General features: G+C 38.8%; 2 protein-coding genes across 3 annotated transcripts; both read left to right on the top strand.

Annotated features, from left to right (window-relative positions):
- The first annotated feature begins 1,110 nt into the window (after nucleotides 1–1,110).
- On the top strand, nucleotides 1,111–9,690 carry LOC119899218 (ras-related protein Rab-3D-like). 2 transcript variants are annotated; one of them, XM_038713706.1, is made up of 5 exons: nucleotides 1,111–1,320; nucleotides 3,990–4,223; nucleotides 7,557–7,675; nucleotides 8,520–8,644; nucleotides 8,762–9,690. In XM_038713706.1, exons 1-5 carry the CDS (start codon nucleotides 1,126–1,128, stop codon nucleotides 8,944–8,946), a joined length of 858 nt encoding a protein of 285 aa, XP_038569634.1. In that variant the 5' UTR covers nucleotides 1,111–1,125; the 3' UTR covers nucleotides 8,947–9,690. The 2 variants fall into 2 exon arrangements, with proteins under 2 accessions (XP_038569634.1, XP_038569635.1); XM_038713707.1 differs by having other exon boundaries at nucleotides 1,191–1,316.
- Nucleotides 9,691–10,078: 388 nt separating this feature from the next.
- Nucleotides 10,079–15,505, top strand: LOC119899216 (tetraspanin-1-like). Its single transcript, XM_038713705.1, has 8 exons — nucleotides 10,079–10,199; nucleotides 11,621–11,704; nucleotides 12,376–12,591; nucleotides 13,268–13,342; nucleotides 13,474–13,581; nucleotides 14,149–14,292; nucleotides 14,405–14,497; nucleotides 15,040–15,505. The coding sequence occupies exons 2-8, from the start codon at nucleotides 11,648–11,650 to the stop codon at nucleotides 15,094–15,096; spliced, it is 750 nt and encodes a 249-aa protein (XP_038569633.1). The 5' UTR covers nucleotides 10,079–10,199; nucleotides 11,621–11,647; the 3' UTR covers nucleotides 15,097–15,505.
- Nucleotides 15,506–20,039: the final 4,534 nt, after the last annotated feature.

Raw genomic sequence — 20,039 nt, 5'->3', positions numbered from 1 at the left:
GGTCATGAGTTTGGATGCGTAACGCTTGCGCCATACAAGAAACACTAAAACAACCTGAAGTTTACTATTGAAACTGCGTCAAGGAGCCAGTGAGGACCAAAATATCACCGGAAATGTGGCGATATACCTTTCAAATTAAAATTTTGGCAGCGCAAATGATCTTGCAAAATGTGTCAATAAAGCACCACACTACTTTTGCTGAAACAAACAATAGATTAATGTATTGACAGAATAAAAAACAATTTTGATTATTAAAGAATTGTTATCATGTTTCAGTCTACGTAAATGCAAAGCATTGCTGCTGGTCTTTGTTTTATGCCATTCTAAATTGATTTTTTGGATGGTTGGTTGGTTAAAAAACACTTAGAAGATGTCACTTTGAACTCTGAGAAGATGTAATGGGCAATTTTCACTAGTTTCTGACAATTCTTAAAGTCTTAAAGATGAATCAATTTAAGGCACATTAATATGGAGTTGGTCCCCCGTTTGCAGCTATAACAGCTTTCACTCTTCTAGGAAGGCTTTCTACAAGATTTTAGAGTTTGGCTGTGGGAATTTCTGCCCCATCATCCAGAAAAGCATTTGTGAGGTCAGACATTGATGCTACGAGGGCCTGGCTCGCAATCTCCTTTCTAGTTCATCTCCAAGGTGTTGGATAGGGTTGAGGTCAGGGCGCTGAGCGTGCCAGTCAGGTTCTTCCACACCGAATGAGGAAAACCATTTCTTTATGGAGCTTGCTTTGTGCACGGGGGCATTGTCCTATTGAAAGAGGAAAGGGCCAAACAGAAACAGCTAGAAGAACTGTTGTTTAATATTGTATGTTGAAGCATAAAGATTTCCCTTAAGAAACACAATACCATGAAAAAACAGCCCCTGCAAAGTATTAGGACTGGGGTGTCCCGGTACTTTTCTACATAGTCTCAACACTTCACAGAATCAGATGACAAAAAGCAACGGACATAATATGGCACCAAACTTTGCAATAATCATGCACAATACAGATTAAAAGAATAACAACTCTGACTTTGCTCCAATGTTGCTTAAACAAATACCTCCAAATGATTCTTCAGTTGCCACTTCATTTTGAGAGCAAACTGGTGGTTTTATTTTGAAAGTCTTCACAGGATGTCTCGCTTATATATTCTGGCTGACTTGATTGTGTGTGTCCCGGTGACAGGCACGGTAACAGTCTGGAGATCCGGGAGCGGAGCTCACGAAGAGGAGCGCCCGATAGCAGCGCACACCCGTCGGCTTTCAGGTGGAGGTGGAAGACCACAGGAAGGACGGAGGAGACAGACACATAAACAACATCCAAGGAAGGTAACATTCACAGAGATTTCAGCAAAGCCAAAGGTTTTGTTTGAATGGCATCAGGTTAGTTGGGTAACCGTATGGTAGGCAGTGTAGGCAAACGAAGCTAGTAGTAGGCTTTAGTGTCAGCCTATATAGAAAACTATGACTCTTTTTTTCTCTATGTTTGCAGTATGTCAGGCTGGTGGAATAGGAATAATTATATTAAGTGCCAACAAGTGTCACGACCCCATGCGTTCTCAAACAAACACTCTGGCCTTGCGAGGTGCACACCCCATGTCCATTAACTTTTTCTATTGTAGACCAGATGTCAGCATCTGCTGTGAAGTCATCTTTTATTATGACGCTGTTGCTTTCATGCGAGTGCGAGATGGCATGTTTTCTGCTGCAAAAGTAAACGCATCCAGGGTGATAAACCTCCACACACCGGTTTGTACATGTGTAGGCGCATGCGTAGATATTAGTGTTTTGCTGATTGTTGTAAAGCAGCACACCGGCCAGCCCCCTCTTTATGTTCTTGGAAGCCGTAATGCTGAGTTGGTCTCCAGAGAGCTCTCAGCAATCAGGGAGGAGTATGTAGGACTTGGCTCTGCCTCTCTGACAGAGGAGTGGCGATGGGATGGAGGGGGGTGTGGATGTGTGGATGAATGGATGGTTCAGCCTCCTCATGATGCAGAGAGATGGACGAAGGAGAGAGTGTGGAGTGGGAGAGAGGATGAGATATGGATGGGTGACGACAGGTGGGATGCATAGATGGATGAATATGAAAGAGAGAGAGAGAGCGAGCGAGAGAGTAAAGGAAGAAGAATTGGTGTGTGAGTGAGTTTGAGAGTGAGTTTAAATGGGTGTGTCAGTGGGTCGATGAATGGTCGGATGGATGAACAGGGAGGGGAGGAGAATCTATTGCCCCACCCCCCCCCCCCCACCCCCCAAAATCCATATGATCCCATACATTTTGTAACATGAGTCCATGTGACAAATGGACAGAGACAGAAGTGGGTGATGGATAGAGGGGAGAAACAGCATGCCCTGGCTGTGATTTATAGTGCAGGGATGTGAGCTAAGAGGGATGAGGGAGGAAGAGAGACCATTTTTTAAACAAACACTTCCATTTACCAACATCAACATCTGCTCAGCTATTAGTGTGGATACATTTCAGACATGCCAGTGTTTAACCTGAATTCTCAAATAGCTGAGATTCCTCACTCTGACATTTGAACACACTAGTACTGTCTTACCACAGTGCCATCCCAGACATCCACCCCCTTCTTTGAATAAGCTAAGTCTCAGCCAGGGAGGCTGGTAATGGAGCCAAATCATACTCATTACTCATGGCAAATGCTAACTCCAGGATATTTTCTTTTTCAGTCCTTCCGCTGTATGTTCTTACCAGGATAGGTGATTTATCAACTGAGCAATAGTTGACATATTTGTTATAGTAGTAGTGTTATAATAGTTCTAAAATACACTGGTATAGATCCAACTACATAGCTCAAATTTAGGCTTCCCTTTTTCAGTCATCAAAACTTAAATAATTCAAGTAGAGTAAACATTAGACCACATTTGCTACTTGTTTGACATGGATTTTATTTCTCAGAAGCGTTTCAGTAGTACATTTCATTGTATTTGATTCTTAATAATCACTTCATTTTAGTTTAACAGGACTGTAGTCATTGCATTGGCATCCCCTTGACAATGATCTCATTTGGATCAAAGCATTGCTCTAATAAGTAAAATGTATCTGAAACTATTATTACAATGTGCAGATTATGTCTGAGTTCTGCATCATCATCACGTCTTCCTCTCTTTGCCTTAAAACAAGATTATACAGTATACTGTCATCGGTGGCAAGGTATCGTAGCCCTTTTAACTCTGTTGTGATTTAATTATTATTTTCTAGGGCCGCAACCAATGATCATTTTCATTATCAATTCATCTTCTGATTATTTTCTTGATTAACCGATTGATCATTTTGTCAATAAGATGTCAGAATCTAGTGAAAAATTCCCATCACCATCGCCAAAAGCCCGAGTTCATGTCATCAATTGCTTGTTTTCATTTGACTGTAGTCCAAAAGATATCCCATTTACAGTCTTGTAAGACAAAAGCAAATAAGTAAACCATTTAGAAACTGAAACTAAGGGATGTTTGGCGTTTTTCTTTGTATTGAAAAATAACTTCAAAATATCCTTAAAATATATAATAAATAATAATAATAAAAAGGATAAAATAGATAAAAGATTATCTATAGTTGCCAATTATTGTATCAGCTAAATGTTTTAGCATACAGTACACTATGTACAATTTAAAATACAGAAACATAGAAAGAAGCAGGCACAATAGTCACTAATTCTGAATGTGCAGGAATTTACTTGTCTATTGGCCCAGTGCAGAATTAATTACATGTGTGTGCTTATTACATGTTTTAGTCTATAAAATGTCAGGAAACACCGAAAGAAGTCTGTAACAATTTCCCAGAGCCCAAAGTAACATCTTTAAATGTCTTATTGTGTCCGAGCAACAATCCAAAACGTTTCATGTTTATGGTCACAGGTTCCATTAGAAACATTTCTAAATGATTATGGATATTTTTTATAATGAATAAGTTTTACTGTCTGTTCGTAAGGTTGGATATCTGTAAGACCATTCCTCTCCTCTTGTCCTACTTGACTTGACAGATGGCACTAGCCAGAGATCCAGGGGCAGGCCAGGAGCAGAGAGATGCAGCTGACCAAAACTTTGACTACATGTTTAAGCTGCTGATCATTGGCAACAGCAGCGTGGGAAAGACCTCCTTCCTGTTCCGCTATGCAGATGACTCCTTCACTTCCGCCTTTGTCAGCACAGTCGGCATCGACTTCAAAGTCAAGACCATCTACAGGAACGACAAGAGGGTCAAACTTCAGATCTGGGTGAGATGGAAAAAAACATTGATCTTGAAATGCTGAAAAGGAAGATGAATTAATTAATTTCACTGACATATAATTAAGTGATCACATAAACAAGTCTCTCGTAACATAATTTTGAAAAACATTTAATTCACAGGATGACTGTGTTCCGTGTGCCATTTATGCAGGTGGAAAATTAGATGTAGAGCTTTTCAGGTGTGCACTTCGAAAGCTATTTTCTTTCCATGGACCAACTAGAAGTGTGAAAAAGAAAACTCAAGTCTTGCAGGACTAAGACAGAAATGTTACTACAACTTTTGTTTCTCGCTAAGGCCGTCATTATTATGAAACTTAGTAAAGTGATGTTTACAGTATAACACTAGCCAAAAGTTAGAATAGTGTTAAATGTAAAGGTTTTGAAGAAGGCATTATACCAGCAAGCCCCACTCCCCCAACATTAAATGTTTTTTTTCTCTTCAGTAGATCAAAACTAATACTTTACCAAGCAATGTGGCTCTTTTAATTTATTGTAGATTAAACCAACATTTTTTAAATCAGTAAATGTGGAATAATAGGAACTATTTTTAAGGTTTCTTTATTGACATGTTAACAGTTGTCAACATTATACTCTGTACCTTGGCAAATTATTTTGGCATGAAAAAGAATCACAAAGCAAGGCTAAAGAAAAATCCTCTAGTTTCCTTCACCTTCCTGCTTTCCAGTTTTTTTTTTACATGCACAAAGTCTGGTTTCTTCTCCGCATCAGGAAGAAAGAATAGAAGTCTAGTAGATAAGGCCAGCACAAACTGATGTTTGCTCAGCGTCGAAGCAGCAAAGTGGATGACAACACTAATATTTTTGCATCGAGAGTGTTAGTATTTGCATGTCTTTATTGTATATTCCATTGATGATAGTTTATTTCTATTTAACATTTTTCATAATTGATTTTGTATTAATGTATATTGTCTGCTATGTAGCAGAAGGGTTGAGTTACAAAACTCAATTTCATTCTATAACTTGTTATATTGTGACAATAAACCTACCCACTGTGTTGTTCATGCCCCTGAAAGGTAGAAGACTTAAGACTTTTTCTAGAATTATATTTGCAGAATTGAAAACAACATAGAAACAATCTCTGCATTTAAAGCCAGAATCACTTAATTATTTGTGATATATGGTCTTTAACTTAATTAATTTACAAAAAAATATATGTGCAAAGAAAAACAAATTTCACTGCAGATTGAAAAATTAGGCTATTTATGTAATTGCTTCATTTTATTCTTTTACGCTATCTTGTTTATTGCCTTTTACGTATATTTGCTATTTTAAAGCTGCCATGTTCAACAGTTTGCTCCTAACTGCGTTTTATTTTATATTTACATACATTGATACCTATTCTATTCTGTTCTAGATTTAACAGACTTTTTTATGTATCTGTGTTTAGAAAAAATAGCCAAAATTGACAGACTACAGTATATCAGAAAAGCCATGTATGGATCGCGCTCTACTGTCATGAAATGAAGCACTGAGACGTTATTTTCCCAAATGTGCCTGAGTATTTTGGAAATGAGACAGTAGGGTATAAATCCCCAAGAACCCAACACTTTGATAGCTGTCATTCAGTTCAGTGAGGATAAAGAAAAGAACTAAAAATCTCTGTGGTGGCCACCTCTTGATAAAAAACATGACTGAAAAGACCAAAATTGTGCCTAGTTGAGTTAGATTAATAGAAATCAAATATGTCGATTACAGTGTTGTCTCATGAGCTAAGCTTGAAACTTCTCAACTGGAACATAAAGTATTGATCATATCAACTCACCAAAGTTCCAGCAATTATCAACATACTAATGTAAAGATGCATGCATTTTTGCAGACTTTGTTGATGCACAAGGCACAAAAAACCACCACATCAATGTCAATTTGTATGAAAAAAGTGATCCTATGATAAAAAAAGAATAGTCATCTTGTGCACATTCACAACTCTGTTGAACAGCTGAGGTGTCAGGTTAGGAAGAGCTGTGATACTCACATCGCTGAGGTCTAAAGAGCCCCTCATATTATTCAGTAGATTTCTCAGGAAGCTTTTTAACTCCCCAAACCGGATAAAAATATGACACCGTACAGAGCAAAATGGTTTGACAGACAATATATCAGCAAAATGGAATATAAAACACTGCAGTCTGTTTAATGTCAGAGCTGTAATATACTTGAGGTAATTAACGGCATTTACCTGGGGTTGAGAGGTTCTAAAAACACAGCTTTAACCAAAGGCAGAGTGAATAGTGCTTTTGAAAGCGTTGTTACACAACACAGACTGTTTATCCCCACCCCATTCCCTAGTTTGCCCTCTTACACGCTGCTGCCTGTCATGGATGTGGCATAAACTAATTTGTCACTCTCTGGAGTTAATGGCAGTTGATGTTGAACATCGTCCCCAGACGGCAGGGTTCATGAAAGATGTATGGGGTTTGAGCTGCTGGTGCTGAATGTGCTTACAGCGCAGGCTGACACCCAGGACAAATCTATAACTAGATGTTAGTGGAAGGCGAGGACACAGAGCTCCTGTTAGATGAAAGTAATACATCTTTCCCCCCCCTTTTTTTTGGCTTAATGTATTCAGCCTAGCATGCCTCCTCTGCTCTGTGTAACAATGATACATTTGCATACTTTTACAGGAGGAAGATGCCAAGTACAAGTAAAATCTTATTGGCTGCTGAGCAACTTGAAGTGGTTTCATGGGGCTGTTAAAACAAGCTCAACTCATTTGGCAATACCCTGCATGAAAGTTGTGCATACAAGAGTTTGAGACAGTGATAACAACTCACGCAGTATGGTCCATTTGACATATACTGTACGTCACTGACAGGCCCTAAATCTCCATGTTTAGAGTGCATGATGATAAGATTGGACATTTCATCAGGGGAGAACATTACAGCCTATTAGATTAATTGGTTAATCGGTTCAGTCTTATTTTTGATGCATATATCCACAGTTACTATTTAATGCTTTCGCAGTTTCCCCACAGTCAGACAAGAGCATAAAGAAAAACAACATCTTCAGACCGTATTTTTGTCCCTTTCGGCATAGCCAAAAAGCAGAGAGCACATCCTGGTGTATATACAGGGTGTGGCAACATCAACACATGACTGAAGAGTTTAACTTCTGTTGCAAGAGAGTTAATGATTCACCTTTCCTTCTGAGGAAAACCAAGTTAACCATTTGCAACCCCCCTCCACTCCCGTAGTGTGACATTTGTATTTCCCTGTTCCCTTGAGATTGAGATGTGGTTTAATCAATAAAAGCCACTGATCCCAATAAGAATACCCTGAATTTCACATGTGTGTTGTGTGTTTACAGGACACAGCAGGGCAGGAACGCTACCGGACCATCACCACAGCTTACTACAGAGGAGCCATGGGGTTCCTGCTAATGTATGACATAACGAGCCAAGAGTCGTTCTGTGCTGTACAGGACTGGTGGGTAGACCTCCAGATGTGACGTCACAGGGTTAATCCACCATGTATAGCAGTACGTGTGTGTTATCCATTAGCTGAAGGCATTTGTAGAGCTATGTGTTTTCCCATGAGTGTTTTGAGTGTTTTAATTGTTTGGTGTCTGTGACTTGAAGACACCCTGCCCTTTCGCCATGTGTTTAATACACAAGACAACAGCTGAGGGAAATTGTTCCATTGCTGCAGTAACAGGATACAGTGAAGAAAAATAGACACATTCTTACACACAGTAAAAGAAAAGGCACACATCTGACAATTTACCTCCAGTCATTGTAAAATATTTACTGTAGTTAAAGTATAAAGAGCAATAAATAACAACAGGAAAACCCTGCAAAATCACAGCAGTGGTGACATGCTTGTAATTCTAGTAATGCTTTAAATAAATTAAAAAATCTCTATATTTTCCTATATTCCTATAACTTACAGCTCTAATTCCCCTACATGTATAGAAGGTTTTTCATCCACAGTCGTGGAAGAAGTGGTCATATCTTCTGCTTCAAAGTAGCAAAAATACTCATACTATAAGCAAAATGTTAAAAAAAGTGTTATCAGCAAAATATATATAAATATATATTTGATATATTTAAAGTATCAAAAGTGGAAGTACTCATTTTAATTTCTTACACTCTGGGGTTGTATAATTTATAAAGATGCATAATATTGATCAAGTGTGTTATATTTAAAATTATAAAAACTTTACCTTTCAGACAAATGTAGTGGAATAGAAGTATAAAGTAGAATCAAATATATTTATAATCAAAATACTACAGCATAGTGGTTGTAAAAATGTTGTGTTGGTGTTCCCCAGGGCAACTCAGATCAAGACATACTCGTGGGGCAACGCTCAAGTAGCGCTGGTGGGCAATAAGCTGGACTTGGAAGAAGACCGGCAGGTCCCCTCTGAAGATGCCAAAAGACTGGCTACAGAGCTCGGTCAGCACACACACACGCACACACACACACACACACACACACACACACTTTTCACCTGTTGTACAGCATCAATTCAAAATCACTCATAGCCCTTCTTTCTCTCTCTGCTCTATCCAGGCTTCCAGTTCTTCGAGGCCAGTGCCAAAGACAACATCAACGTGAAGAAGGTTTTTGACAAGCTGGTGGACGTCATCTGTGAGAATATGAGCGAGAGCCCGAACGGCGATGCCAGTGGGTCAGTCAGTAACAAGGCCGACCTGAAGGAGACGCCCCACAGCAGCCAGCGTGGCTGCGCATGCTGATAGCTGACAATGAAAATTCATAGAAAACTGGTTTCATAGTCACACACACACATGCACACACAAATACACCGCAGATTGTCAAAGATCTATCATTGTGAATGTACTTTACCATATGTTACTGCAATACTATCATGGATGATTGGCTTCCCCCCTTTTATTTTATCTTTTCCCAACGTGGCCACTCTTCATCATAATTTGAATGTGACTGTTACACTGAGATGCCAAAGAGCTGCACTGAGCGGCTGTGCCTTTTTGCCCGACGCCTCTGCTTTACTATTTCTTGTCTAGTGGGTGAATAGCACCTGTTGCAGGTGAGGATGTGAATGAAAGGTAATGAACAAAATCAGCATGGCATTGGGATCACTGTGTGTTTATTTACTTGAGTCATGCTACCCCCTTGTGGGTGTTGCATGAAAATGCATCACTCTCACTCATTACTGCACACTGTATGTCCTGTCCTGCCCCATTTAATCCTGCTGAGGAAGTTGGCTCGCTAACTGTTACAGTACTAAGTCAAACATACCTGATTGGTGCTGTGTCATTCACAACATCATTCATGTTAGTAGTCCAGACTTGTTATTACTGTCTTGGAGGGATATTTGTATTTACTTTTAATTTATATTTTTCTGTTGTTGTTTGCTCTTTTTGTACCTTTAAAGGTTAATGCTATGTTCAGTATTTCCTTTGCCAGGTTGTTTGTGTCCCGTTAAGAGTTGAGATTAAAAGATGTGGATCTATACAGTATGTCTGTTGGTTTTCATTTGCAATTCAGTGTTATTGTTCTGTATTAAACACGTCTAAATTATTATTTTCTATTATTGTCACACATTTTATCTCCAAAGTATTTATTAGAAAATGAAACATTCATGAAGTTTGTGTTATTACCAACATTAAATTATCAAAGTCTTTGGATTGGCTCCTCTTTCTGAAATGGTCCTGTGTTTTTGAGATTTGTAAGTGTAAGAAATCATTAATGAACAATCAACCATGAATTGGTTGGAAAGGCCCTGGTCATAAAGGTTTCTATTCTATTTTTGGAGGGACTTTGACCACCAGAAAATGCTGCTTACCGTGAAAGCAAAGTTGGTGACGCGTAGGGCATGAACTATTTTCCCTATCTGTGTGTGTGTGTGTGAGAGAGAGAGAGAGAGAGAGAGAGAAAAACCTGTGAGAAGATAAAGGGGCATGTGAAACCCTTGTTGAGCAGACACTTGTGATTGATCAGACCTCACACAGCCGTCACTGCAGTACAGGTAGGCGCGTCATGCTTTTTAATACTTTTCAGTAAAATATCCAGCTGACACAAACACATTATAGCAAATGAATATATGACATGATATAGTATCTATAGTATATAATATTTCTTCCAGAAAGAAAAGAAGGGGAACAAAGTGCTGAATTTCCTGTTTGATAATTGACGTTCTCATATTTCCTTATGATCGAAGGTTTACCCGTTGTCCGTTGCTTAACAATATCTGAGTATTGTCATTTTTTTTTAAAGTAGTTGTCTTATTTAAAGGAGTTCACTTGAAATATGAGCAGTAGATTTTAACTTCCAAAAGACTAAATAAGTATCATCCAACTCAGTTCTCTTTAACATATTTAAAAAAACAAGACATAAAGGAAACACAGCAGAGAAAACCAGCTCCTTTGGCAGCTACATTTCCTATGTTTCATTTCATTTCATTCATTTTCAAGTTGCATTAAAAACCTTTTTTTTGTCCTGTTTTGCTGCCACAAAGTTTCCAAATAAGCAACATGTGATTTTATTGGTGTCATGGGGGGTATTTATTGCCTCTTGGAAACAAGGTAACAGTTGCCAATTAGCTTCCCTCTGACTTCTATAGTCAATGCTACAATAAGGAAGGGGGGGAAAAGAACAATAACTATAAAGCTGAGCTCATTTCTGATACGAAGAACAGACGGAAACAAAGTTGTACAAGTTTGGGATATTTTATGGTTCTTCTTGGCTACTGGTAGTGTGGATACCAGTAAGTTGATAAAATACCTTGGCATAACCATTAATCATCAGCTCATCATAGGACATCTGATTAACTGGAGTCAGATTATGACAACATGCCCTTGACCAATATAATTATATGGCGCATACATTTACAGCATACTGCAAATTTGTGAACACTTTTAAAAGCGAAGAAAAGACAGTTTCAGTCTGTGTGGATAGGGTTATAATCATATGATAAAATTAAGAAAGAGTGCTACAGTAATATAAAACTGCTTGTACACTTTTACAATGGAGAGTGTAAAAGTTCAGAGAAGGAGTAAGTTAATTTTTCCCCTCTGTACCAGATGGTGTCCTGTGTGTGCAAGTGTATCATGGGACTGTGTGCTTGATAATCCTTTAAATAACGCAGGTAAAAACTAAAGTGTGGATATGAACGAGCAACTTACCTCAGACATCAACAGAAACCTTGGATTCCTGAAACACTTTTAAAGGAGATTAAGACCCCTTCTGTTTTCCTGCCAGTTTCTTTGGTTAATGTATAACCAAAGCAAATGCAATTTGACCCATATTGTGTTATAAGCCATGCCTGTACCATTGGTTTTGCTATGAGGGGTAAAATGCAAAGTTGCCCAAAATCCCCTAACCAATAAGGAAGTGTGACCAGATATGCTATCATTTAGTTAGCAGCTGATTCTCTCTTTGTTTTAACAGGGTGAAGAAGAAAAAAAATCAGCCAAGATGTGTTGCTCCAGCTTTCTCAAAATTATGATGTTTATCTTCAATGGCAGCATCTTTGTAAGTTGGGAAAAAGAAAACACCTTTATGTTTATGCTGTCCAGCTTTATTGTAAGCCTGGTCCCACAATCAAACATACTAGGGAGCACACATTACGGACAGTAATGGAGAGCAAGGTGTTCCTTTGTATATTCTCCTTTACAGCTAAACCTGACGAAAGAACGTACAGAAGCAGTGTACTTCCTATATTCAATGATAGACAAAAGGAATGGTTTGAAATTTTGGAAAATACATTTAGGCTGCATTCAGACTGCAGGCCACTGTGACCCAAATCATATTTTTTATTGACAAGAAAGCCAATAAGCACATTTCCAAAAATGTTGAACTGTTCTTTAATAAACATGAACTAGCTCAAATACTTCTTAGCATGAACTCACCTGCTAATGACCTCTCATATCTCCAGTTAAAGCTCTTAGAACAGAACAAGTATTTAATTTTTTTTTAGGAAAACATTGAGTGTAAAGTCTCTTATGGTACAACACAAAAGCAATGACTTTTAGCAACATTGCTATTGATTATTAAAAAACTTACTCCTTTCATCATGTCGCCCCCTTCGGTACTGTTTCTTTTCAGTATTTTCCGATTGTTCCTGCATGCTTTAATACCATGTCCTTGCATTCGCTCCCTCTCTTTTATTCTTTCTCTCAATTCTTTCCTCACCCATCATGCAGTTGGCAGGTGCAGCCATCCTGGGTGTGGGAGTGTGGGTGAAGGTGGACAGTGGTTCTCTGATGGGTATCCTGGGTAACTTGGAGGGTGCTCCGTCTGGGTTATCACAACTGGTCTACGTCAGCTACGTGCTCATCGCAGTGGGTGCTGTGCTGTTGATCATTGGCTTCCTGGGCTGCTGCGGAGCTGTCAAGGAGAGCAGGTGTATGCTGCTGACGGTGAGCCATGTTTCAAAGGTCAACTTCAGCCCAAGAGCTGAACAGACTAAATTCAGTAATTCAAAAAGCACACCTCTGTGTCTTTTTTAGAAAAGTTTGTAGAATTCACTATTATTAATATATACTTCTGTTTATAATTACTAATATGTAAGACAGTAATATATCACATTCTCTATGTTTGAAATAATTTCACAATTTTCATTGTTGAAAGTTGAAAGCTTTCTCTTTCAGACTTAAGACTTAATTAAAGTCTCACTTGTTGTAGTGTGACATCTGTTCAAAGTGACATAAACCTCTTTCTTTTGAAAACATATATATATATTTAAATGATAATTTGTGATCAGAGAGAACTACCAGCACATTTGAGACTATTTGGATATGAAATGTGTATTCTGGTAACAGGAAATGTTTCATGGTTATTTCACCAGAGAAGAACGATGCCTTCTTATTCAGTCCTGGTGTGGATGTGGTGGCTCTGAGGAGAAGCTGTTAAATATTTTAGCATGTGGCTTTAGGTGGGATCCCTAAAGTGTTTACTATGTCTCTACTGATTATCTGCTTAAATGTTCTTTGTCCAGGGCTGTTCCTCACTCTGTTGGTTAGACTTTTATGGATACATAATGCTGCTACCAATTAAATGTTTTACAGTGCCAATTATCATTTTCTCCCCATTCAGTTCTTCAGTATCGTGCTGATTATCTTCCTCATCGAGGTTGCAGGAGCTGTGGTGCTACTAGTGTTCGAGGGTTTGGTAAGTGGGTCTAAAAAGCAAAACAGGATCTGCTTATAATTGCCAGTTGTCAGTTGTTAGCAACTTGGAAAACCCTGAAGAACTTTGTTAAAATGGACCAAGTTCAATGATTGTGAACTTGTCCTTCTCAGGCTGATGAGCTTTTCCAGAGCTTGGAGGATGACGTTAAAAAAAGCATTGAAAAGGAGTATGGACACAGTGAAAGCGTGACCTCTCTCTGGAATGCCACCATGGAGGAGGTACTGTATGTTTTATTTATTTTTTAAGTGAATACTTCAGCCAAGGGCTGCAAATAACAAATCTTTTCATTATCAATTAATCAATTAGTCTATAAAATGTCAAAACAATTTGAAAAATGCTCATTACAATTTCCCAGAGCCCAAAGGGACGTCTTCAAATTACTTCTTTTGTCCGACAAACAGTCCAAAACCCAAAGACTCTGAAGCTGGAAGCTGGAACCAGCAAAATGCTGATGACCATACTGGTCTTTTTTACCTAATTTCATGGGAATGTGCAAAAAGTGTAAAACCTAATTTTACTTGTTACAGTTTCATAATTGAGCAGTCACCACTTCTGTCCACACTATAGCAACACACCAGTGCTCATAAGACTATTGAATCGTTTCTGTTAAAATTTGGGATTAACGATTAATATGCTGCGTGTTGCCCCCTATCTCTCTCCCTCTTTACTCATTCTTTCTAATGCTCTATCAAACAAAGTCACAAAATGCCCAAAAATATGGGCAAATGCCCAAAAATATTTTTAAAAACAATTGGGATTAACACTTTGTGTTTGTGTGTGCACAGTTTAAGTGCTGTGGATTCAAGAACTACACAGATTTTGATGGCTCCCCTTTTTACAATGAACATGGAGGAAATGTTTATCCAGAAACATGCTGCAATGCGACCATCACCGAGGGCGTATGCAACAAAAACGAAGCACATCTTTCGGTACAACTTCATTTTGGTTTAAATTCACACATGTTAGCAATAAAACCATTAATTATGATGAAGTGCAACAGTCATTCCTTTTCTCTGCTCAAACCTGCTGCTTCTCCTCCAGATGATTGATGGCTGCTTGAACAAGCTCCTGCAGCTGATAGAGGACAACGTTGTGATCATTGCGGCTGTGGCTCTAGGAATTGCTGCTCTTGAGGTACAGAAAATGATGTCAAACATCATTTTAATTATTCCAGGTTTAAGTTAATAAAACATGATCACAATTTATGTAATTTCATTTTTGAGTTTGAGTTTTACAACTGTAGAGCTAAATAACTAAAAAAAAACATCACTCTTTTGATTCTGATTTTGAGTTGCATGCTTGTTATATGAGGTCAAGGCCATTACAGATTGCTGGTTTTGGTGTCACATTTGTGGTATTACCTCAAGCACAAATGGAATGCGTTTCAGTGATTTTTTAAATATTTTTGGCAAAATGTTGAAGCCACTAGAACCCATATTTTGTCCTGTTACCAGGAGGTCCAGTAGGCTTTTATCATCTCATGAACCATAAATGTAGCCTTTCATGAAGCCTTATGTCTTTTTATTTATTTACCTAATATAAACATGAAAATAGTTTAGTTGTGACGCAGTGCATGTCTTTTTCAAAAAATCTACAAAATATGTTTTACTTGTACAGTCTATACCCTCTATCTCAGCTCCATTACACTGTGTTTAGATGAACTGTTGTCTTTACAGATTGCTGCCATGGTGGTTTCGATGGTTCTCTACAAGCAGATTGGGAACAAGGCGTAGAGTTTTCTGTTTGGGATGAGATAACTACATTATAATTGGTGGAGAGATTTTACTAGTAAGCAGTTTTCTATGTATAAAGTTGTTTTTTTCATTTCAGTCAAAACAGACAGACGAACTTTAATGATCTAAATTACGTTATGGGCATGTAGAGCATTAAAAGATGGAGAGCAAATGTGTTCTTAGTTTTAAAACTTTATCAGTAGAATTTATCCTGTGATTTATTTATGTTTTAGCAAAGGCTGTCTGCCAACATTATATATGCTGATGCAAATAGCTAATATGTGATGATGCACACGGCAGAAAGGATCTGCATAAGTCATGTATGTTGTCGCTCGCATTCACTACAGTAATATCATACATTTATTTTTGTATTTTTGATCATATTGAAATAAAAATATCACAATCTTCATTTGTTCTTGTACCAATTAATTCTGGTATGTTTTGGCATATTTTCATAGGCTTCCATAGGTTTTTGTTGCATGTTAATTTGATAAACATTTACTATGCAAATGCATGCTCGTTTAAATTTATCAAGATTAAAAGTAAAACTATGTCAGACGATAATGGTACATTTATCACCCACATAAAATGGATTCTAGACTGAACAAAGCATGAGCTAACAATAAAAGCACCCACATATGAGAATTTAAACTGTAGAGTAGATGATCATTCCAGAAAATGATTGAGTAAGGAATTTTCCTCCGGTGTTGTAAGGTTAATCTAGGTTAACCCAAACCCAACCCCTCCTTGTGCCTCAGCTGGAAGTAATGATGACTGTGAATTGTTTTATCTTATTTTACCAATAAGGTGGTGTCAATCAGAGCCTCTATTACCCCGCGGCCTCTTACTCAGAGGTTCCTCACCAGCAACAAGAGAGTTTTAACCAGTTTTATCCCATCGACTTGTCTGAGCTTTTAAAAACAGTATCACAAATGAGAGTGTCCTCCAGCCCACTTGATGTAATACCTACAAAATTTTTACTGAAAGTAATAGATTCTGTTGGGCCTCATTTGATGTTTTCAACCGCTCCCAATCTACTGGTTGTGTCCCTGATTATTTTAAAACGGCTTGCGTGAACCCACTTTTAAAGAAACCTGGTTTAGATCCTTCCCTCCCACATAATTTTAGACCAATTTCAAAATTGCCTTTTATTGCAAAGATTCTAGAAAGAATTGTGTCCAAACAGCTGCTCACTGTACTGGAAAATAACAAATTATTTGAAAAGTTTCAGTCTGGTTTTAGGAAGTACCACAGCACTGAGACTGCCCTGCTTAAAGTCACCAATGACCTTTTAATGTCTGCTGATGAAGGCATGTGCTCAGTCCTTGTACTCCTGGACCTTAGCGCTGCTTTTGACACCATTGATCACAACATCATGTTAGACAGACTGAGGCACTGGGTGGGGATCTCTGGTACTGCCCTAGAATGGTTTTCATCCTACCTGTCAAATAGGAAGTTTTGTGTGTCTGTAAACAACTATGTCTCCTCATTCTGTCCAGTTAAATATGGTGTGCCTCAGGGGTCGGTCTTAGGACCCATTTTTTTTTCCTTGTATCTGCTTCCCCTTGGACATATTATCCATAAACATGGCATTTCTTTTCATATTTATGCTGATGACACTCAAATATACTTGCCCGTCAGATCCACAGACCCTGGAATGCTGAGTTCACAACTGCCTTTGTGAAGTTAAAAAATGGATATCAAATAATTTCCTCCAGCTGAACTCAGACAAAACAGAGATCCTGGTCATTGGGTCCCAGCAGATGGCAAATCAAATACTGTCATCTGCTGGTTCTCTAGTAAATCACATTAAGCCTGTGGCAAAGAACCTTGGTGTTTGGTTTGATAGTAATTTAAATTTCGAGCAGCACACCACAAAGCTTGTTCAATCATGTTTTTATCAACTTGGAAATATAGCAAAAATTCGATCTATGTTAACTTTTAAGGACACCGAGACCATTTTACACGCCTTCATCTCATCACGCCTGGATTATTGCAACAGCCTTTTCACCTGTTTAACCCAAAAATCTGTTGATCGACTCCAGACTGCCCAGAACTCAGCTGCCAGGCTTTTAACCAGAACAAAGAAATATGACCACATTACTCCTATTTTAGCTTCATTACACTGGCTCCCAGTATGTTTTAGAATTGACTTTAAAAGCTCTTCATGGCCTCTCGCCTTGTTATATTTCTGACCTTTTAGTCCCATACACACCAGCACGTACCTTGAGATCCTCAGGCAGAGGTCTGTTGTCTGTTCCAGAGTCTCAACTGAAAACTAAAGGGGACAGAGCGTTTGCTGTCAGGGCCCCGAGGCTCTGGAACAGCCTGCCCAAGGAAATCAGGTCTGCTGAGTCAGTGAACTCTTTTAAGTCCCTTCTTAAAACATACTTTTATAGGAGAGCCTTTCCCGATCTTATTTGACTTTATTTTATCCCTTTTATTTTATTGTATTTACTAATTTTATATTCATTTTTCATGCTCTTATCTTGTTTTTTTTTTTGTATTATTCTTTACACTTGTCAAAGCACTTTGTAACTTGTTTTTGAAAAGTGCTCTACAAATAAGGATTATTATTATTATTATTATTAATCTGAAGCAGTTCAGTCATTGTTATTATTGAATATAAGCAAGCAATAATCACAAGCTTTCACGCCACTGGAAAAAGCTTATCACCATCAATAATAAAAGTACTTTCAATCACGCTAACTTAATCATATAGTATTATATTAACCATGACACATACACTCACTGGCCATTTTATTAGGTACACATTGCTAGTACCGGGTTGGACCTTTGGACCCTTTTGCCTTCAGAACTACCTTAATTCTTTGTGGCATACTTTCAACAATGTGTTGAAAACTTTCCTCAGAGACTTTGGTCCATGTTGACATATATAGCGTCACACAGTTGCTGCAGATTTGTCGGCTGCACGTCCATGATGCAAATCTCCCATTCCACCACATCCAAAAGGTGCTCTACTGGATTGAGATCTGTTGACTGTGGAGGCCATTGGAGTACAGTGAACTCATTGTCATGTTCAAGAAGCCAGTTTGAGATGATTTGAGCTTTGAGACATGGCGCATTATCCTGCTGGAAGTAGCCATCAGAAGAAAGAGATGGACACGGTCAGCAACAATACTCAGGTAGGCTGTTGCATTTAAATGATGCTCAGTTGGAACTAAGGGGCCCAAAGTGTGCCAACAAAATATCCCCCACACCATTACACCACCATCAGCAGCCTGAACCGTTGATACAAGGCAGGATAGATTCATGCTTTCATGTGGTTTTACGCCAAATTCTGACCATCTGAATGTCGCAGCTAAAATCGAGACTCGTCAAACCAGGCCATGTTTTTCCAATCTTCTACTGTCCAATTTTGCTGAGCCTGTGCAAATTATACCCTCAGTTTCCTGTTCTTAGCTGACAATTTATTAAAAAAGAAAAACTGAAATATCACATGGTCATAAGTATTCAGACCCTTTGCCGTGACACTCATATTTAACTCAGGTGCTGTCTGTTTCTTCTGATCATCCTTGAGATGTTTCTACACCTTCATTTGAGTCCAGCTGTGTTTGATTATACTGATTGGACTTGATTAGGAAAGCCACACACCTGTCTATATAAGACCTTACAGCTCACAGTGCATGTCAGAGCAAATGAGAATCATGAGGTCAAAGGAACTGCCTGAAGAGCTCAGAGACAGAATTGTGGCAAGGCACAGATCTGGCCAAGGTTACAAAAAAATTTCTGCTGCACTTAAGGTTCCTAAGAGCACAGTGGCCTCCATAATCCTCAAATGGAAGACGTTTGGGACGACCAGAACCCTTCCTAGAGCTGGCCGTCCGGCCAAACTGAGCTATCGGGGGAGAAGAGCCTTGGTGAGAGAGGTAAAGAAGAACCCAAAGGTCACTGTGGCTCAGCTCCAGGATGCAGTCGGGAGATGGGAGAAAGTTGTAGTAAGTCAACCATCACTGCAGCAATCCACCAGTCGGGGCTTTATGGCAGAGTGGCCCGACGGAAGCCTCTCCTCAGTGCAAGACACATGAAAGCCTGCATGGAGTTTGCTAAAAAACACCTGAAGGACTCCAAGATGGTGATAAATAAGATCCTCTGGTCTGATGAGACCAAGAGAGAACTTTTTGGCCTTAATTCTAAGCGGTATGTGTGGAGAAAACCAGGCACTGCTCATCACCTGTCCAATACAGTCTCAACAGTGAAGCATGGTGGTGGCAGCATCATGCTGTGGGGTGTTTTTCAGCTGCAGGGACAGGACGACTGGTTGCAATCGAGGGAAAGATGAATGCGGCCAAGTACAGGGATATCCTGGACGAAAACCTTTTCCAGAGTGCTCTGGACCTCAGACTGGGCCGAAGGTTTACCTTCCAACAAGACAATGACCCTAAGCACACCGCTAAAATAACGAAGGAGTGGCTTCACAACAACTCCGTGGCTGTTCTTGAATGGCCCGCCAGAGCCCTGACTTAAACCCAATTGAGCATCTCTGGAGAGACCTGAAAATGGCTGTCCACCAACGTTTACCATCCAACCTGACAGAACTGGAGAGGATCTGCAAGGAGGAATGGCAGAGGATACCCAAATCCAGATGTGAAAAACTTGTTGCATCTTTCCCAAAACGACTCATGGCTGTATTAGATCAAAAGGGTGCTTCTACTAAATACTGAGCAAAGGGTCTGAATACTTATGACCATGTGATATTTCAGTTTTTCTTTTTTAATAAATTTGCAAAAATTTCTACATTTCTGTTTTTTTCTGTCAAGATGGGGTGCTGAGTGTACATTACTGAGAAATAAAATGAACTTTTTTGATTTTTGGAAAATGGCTGCAATGAAACAAAGAGTGAAAAATTTAAAGGGGTCTGAATACTTTCCGTACCCACTGTATGTGTGTGTGTGTATATATATATATATATATGTATATGT

The sequence above is a fragment of the Micropterus salmoides genome, unplaced genomic scaffold, assembly GCF_014851395.1.
Source record: "Micropterus salmoides isolate LMB-PRFRI ecotype aquatic unplaced genomic scaffold, ASM1485139v1 Ms_hic_scaffold_12, whole genome shotgun sequence".
NCBI classification, from domain to species: domain Eukaryota; kingdom Metazoa; phylum Chordata; class Actinopteri; order Centrarchiformes; family Centrarchidae; genus Micropterus; species Micropterus salmoides.
The sequence above is the reverse complement of the archived record's forward strand: the minus strand, read 5'-3'. Positions and strand labels throughout refer to the sequence as shown.

What these genes read in the sequence shown, in the direction of transcription:
- LOC119899218 (XM_038713706.1), top strand. Translation starts at nt 1,126, where the DNA reads ATGTCTCGCTTATATATTCTGGCTGACTTGATTGTGTGTGTCCCGGTG. An exon ending in ATAAACAACATCCAAGGAAG is followed by an intron (nt 1,321 to 3,989) that starts GTAACATTCACA and finishes TTGACTTGACAG; the next exon opens with ATGGCACTAGCCAGAGATCC. An exon ending in GGGTCAAACTTCAGATCTGG is followed by an intron (nt 4,224 to 7,556) that starts GTGAGATGGAAA and finishes GTGTGTTTACAG; the next exon opens with GACACAGCAGGGCAGGAACG.
- LOC119899216 (XM_038713705.1), top strand. Translation starts at nt 11,648, where the DNA reads ATGTGTTGCTCCAGCTTTCTCAAAATTATGATGTTTATCTTCAATGGC. An exon ending in TCTTCAATGGCAGCATCTTT is followed by an intron (nt 11,705 to 12,375) that starts GTAAGTTGGGAA and finishes CCCATCATGCAG; the next exon opens with TTGGCAGGTGCAGCCATCCT. An exon ending in GCAGGTGTATGCTGCTGACG is followed by an intron (nt 12,592 to 13,267) that starts GTGAGCCATGTT and finishes CTCCCCATTCAG; the next exon opens with TTCTTCAGTATCGTGCTGAT.